This window comes from Pteropus alecto, unplaced genomic scaffold (genome assembly GCF_000325575.1).
Source record: "Pteropus alecto unplaced genomic scaffold, ASM32557v1 scaffold24, whole genome shotgun sequence".
Classification (NCBI taxonomy): domain Eukaryota; kingdom Metazoa; phylum Chordata; class Mammalia; order Chiroptera; family Pteropodidae; genus Pteropus; species Pteropus alecto.
In genome coordinates, this window is record NW_006439192.1 from 4,879,023 (window position 1) to 4,882,324 (window position 3,302).

The 3,302-nt window shown below is 63.7% G+C and overlaps 1 protein-coding gene across 1 annotated transcript in view; it reads right to left on the reverse strand.

The window, feature by feature from the left end:
* Nucleotides 1-3,296, reverse strand: part of ZNF703 (zinc finger protein 703) — a 4,209-nt gene extending 913 nt beyond the window's left edge. Inside the window, exons 1-2 of the mRNA XM_006916316.2 lie at nucleotides 3,012-3,296; nucleotides 1-2,017 (exon numbers count right to left, since the gene is read on the reverse strand). The exon at nucleotides 1-2,017 is cut by the window's left edge and continues 913 nt beyond it. Of these exons, the coding sequence (XP_006916378.1) occupies nucleotides 488-2,017; nucleotides 3,012-3,254 (1,773 nt within the window). The 5' untranslated portion in view covers nucleotides 3,255-3,296 and the 3' untranslated portion in view covers nucleotides 1-487. The remainder of the gene's footprint in view (nucleotides 2,018-3,011) is intronic.
* Between the last annotated feature and the right edge of the window lie 6 nt (nucleotides 3,297-3,302).

Consider the following 3,302-nt stretch of genomic DNA (forward strand, 5'->3'; position numbering starts at 1 on the left):
GTAGTTTTAGAAGAAGCATGCAAGAAACTCCCCAGGAAGGGGGAATAAAACAAAGAGAAGAACCCCAGAACCCCAACTCTCCCTCTTCCCCTAAAACCAAACCAATCAAAAATGGACAAAAAAAGCAAAAGGAAAAAAATTTAAAACATATCTAAGAAAAAGAAAAAAAAATAATTAAAGAAAGGAAGAGGGGCGGGGAACATGTAGTTATTTGTGATTAATATTATTATTTGGGGGAACACAGACTTTTTGCATACCATCGACTCGTGTGGGCCGTTAATGCACTTATATTCCCAGCTTGTAAGCTAACATTATAGTAAATAAATACACAGTCCGGTGGGAGGGTCTGGGTTGGGGGAGGAATCCGGCAGGGACAAGCAGTAGTGGAGGCTGCAGCGAGGCCAGGCGGCAGGGGGAAGGGAGGCCGAGAAGGAGGGGGAGGTGGGGAGAGGAGGGTTGGGAAGGAGGGAGGGAGGAAGAGTTGTAGTTACTGGTATCCGAGCGCGGAGGCTGAGGCTAGTCTCTGTCCGTACAGCGCATATGGCGAGTAGTAGGGTCCGGCTGTGGGGAGGGACGGCACGGCCAGGCCCCCAGCTGTAGATAAATGGCTCTTGCCATAGGGGTGGTACCGGCTTAGACCCAAAGTGTGTGGACTCCTCAATGACAGCGACCCGGGGCTGCCCGGGGCGGTGGGTGGGGGGAGGTGCAGATGGCAGGAGGCAGCGGCTGCAGCGGCCGCGGCGGCGCTGCCCAGGCCAGAGGCCCCGGGGTAGGCGGCCAGAAGTTTCTCCGCGCCCGGCAGGGCCGTGTGAGTCCGTAGATGACTGAGCAGCTCCTCTGAGGTGGCGAAGCGCTTGTCGCATGGCCCGCTGGCTGCCACCCAGTTGCAGCTGTGCGGCAGCGGTTCGTTCTGTAGCATGAAGCCATAGGTGTAGAGCGGGTGGCCTGGGAGTGCGGCCTGGGCGGCGCTGGACGAGAGCGCAGCGGGCTGCAGTGGGTGCCCGGGGTACACCAGTGGGTAGCCTCCAGCCTTTAGGCTGGGCCCAGCCGGATCGTGCGCACTGCAAGTGGAGCAGCTGGAGCCGCCGAGGTGCGAGGCGCTGTGGTAACCTCCCAGGCAGTAGGGGTCGCGGCATAATCCCTGCAGGAAGGAGGGCGGAGAGGCCCCGGTGAGCGGGCTGGAGCTGGGGGGCTTGCCAGGTGGCAGGCCCAGGCCCCCAGACAGCTGGCCTCCCACGAGGCCAGACTTGCTAGGATCCAGGCCAGGCACGAACTGAGAGGGGTAGCCGGCGTAGGCGCCCACGATGGAGCCGTGGTAGCCGATGCTGGAGGGTGGCAGTGGGAACACGGAATGGCCGGTTTTGTAGGGTGACACTGGCGCCACGTGGCCGGCCCCCACTAGCGCCGAGGGCGGCTCCGACTTGCGCCCGGATGCCCCAGCCTCAGCACTGCCGCCTTGTGAGCCAGGCTCCCCACTGCTCCCACGGCTCACGGCCGTAGATTCCGGGCTGGGCTTGGGCTCTTGGTCTTTCTTGTCCAGCTCCCCGCTGCCAACCCCGCCACCGTTCTTGCAGTCAGAGTGGTGCGGGGAGCCGCCCCGGGAGCCACCGGGCGAGGAGGAGGATGATGACGCGGAGACCGGCGCTCCATGCGGGGGAAAGGGTGTGCAGGCGGCGCTGGGGACCCTGAAGCCTGCCTTGTCTCCTGGGGACAAGGAGGAGGAGGAGGAGGTGGAGGACACCGAGGAGGAGCCGCTGTCTTTACGGGAGTCGCCGCCGGAGCCCTTGGAGTAGGGCTTGAAGCTGGACTTGTCTTCTGCTGGGGATTCTCCCAGCTGCTTGAGCGCCGCAGACGCGGAGGCGGCACCCGAGGCGGACCGGCCAGGGTCCTTCTCAGTTCCCAGCCCGTTGGCCGCCGCCGCTACTGAGTTGAGCTTGGACGAGGGCGGCGGGTCCGGCTTGCCGATCTGAGAGCAAGTCTGGGCCAGCAGCGCCAAAGGACTCTTCTTGGCGTCCAGCTATGGGAAACAGCAGCAAGGGAAGGGAGAAGGGGTGAGGCTATGAGACCGACGGAGCAAGCGGGGGTGCCTGGGGAGCTGGGTGGGGGCGGAAAGGACCGGAGGTGGCGGCCAACCGAAGACTTTGGGGAGAGGGTCTGAGAGCGAGAGCCCTGCGGGCGGGGCAGCTGGGCGGAACTGCGCTCACGCCGCCCGTCGGCTGGATCCCTCCCTCCACTGGGTCCCGGGGTGCGCCACAGGCCCTGGGGACTGGGGCCGTGGAAGTAGTCCGCCAAAGGCCACCGCGGGAGAAGGTGACTATTCTGGAGTCCGGGCTGGAGGAGGGGCTGTGACTCGCCTCCTTCCCTCTAATCTCCCCCTTCTCTGTGCTCAGGGAAAAACTTACTCCTTCAGTTTGGGGAACTTCGCTTGGGACGGGTTTCTGGCGGTGGCGCCGCGGGGTAGGAGTGGGGAGAAGCGCATTCGAAAGCCGGGGCTGCAGTTGGCGCTCTCTTAGTAGTCTCTCCCCCTCGGGGAGGGCACCCAGGGAAGTGGGAAGAAGAAAGAAAGACCTAGGATCGAGAGTGCCTGGGCGTCGTGCGCTCTAACCGGATGGGACAGAGGCGGAGTGGGACGGGGGCGATTCGGCCTTCAAAGAGAACAAACCCCGCTGATGGTGGGGGTGGGGGAGGCGGGAAAGGCCCAGGAGAGATCATTTCTGGCCTGGAAACCGGGTGCCAAGGAAAAGTAAAGGACCCAGTGAAGACTTAAAGAGCAAACGTAATCCGAGAGAAAATACCCTGGGAGAGCGTGGAAGGGGAACCTTCATGGAGAAGCCTGGGAGAACTGGGTGTACTCTGATCCCTCTGTTCTCCGACCCTCCTCACCCAGTCCGCCAGCGTGGCCGGACCTGAGCATCACGCCGAGCCCCGGGGCACAGGCAGTAGGGCCATCGGCCGAGCAGCGGTGCGCGGAATGGGGACGGCGCTGCGCGGGCAGCGACCAGCAGACTGACCTCAATGGGGCTGACGGGAGTGGAGGACAGCGGTTGCAGGTACTCCGGATGCAGGAGGTGGCCGGTGTGAGCGCTCAGCATCTTCAGGACCCTGATAGGAAGCCGATTCGCCTGGCGTAGGGGGTCCGCCGGGGGCAAGAGGGACACCGCCGCCGGCACCGCCGGCCTCTTCCCGCCGCCGCCGCTGCCGCTGCCGCTGCTTTCGGGTGTCCTTGGGTTAGATCCAGCGGGCGAATCGCTCATTTGGAGGAGGCAGCGCCACTGGGGGGGCGGGGAGGGAGGGGGAGCACC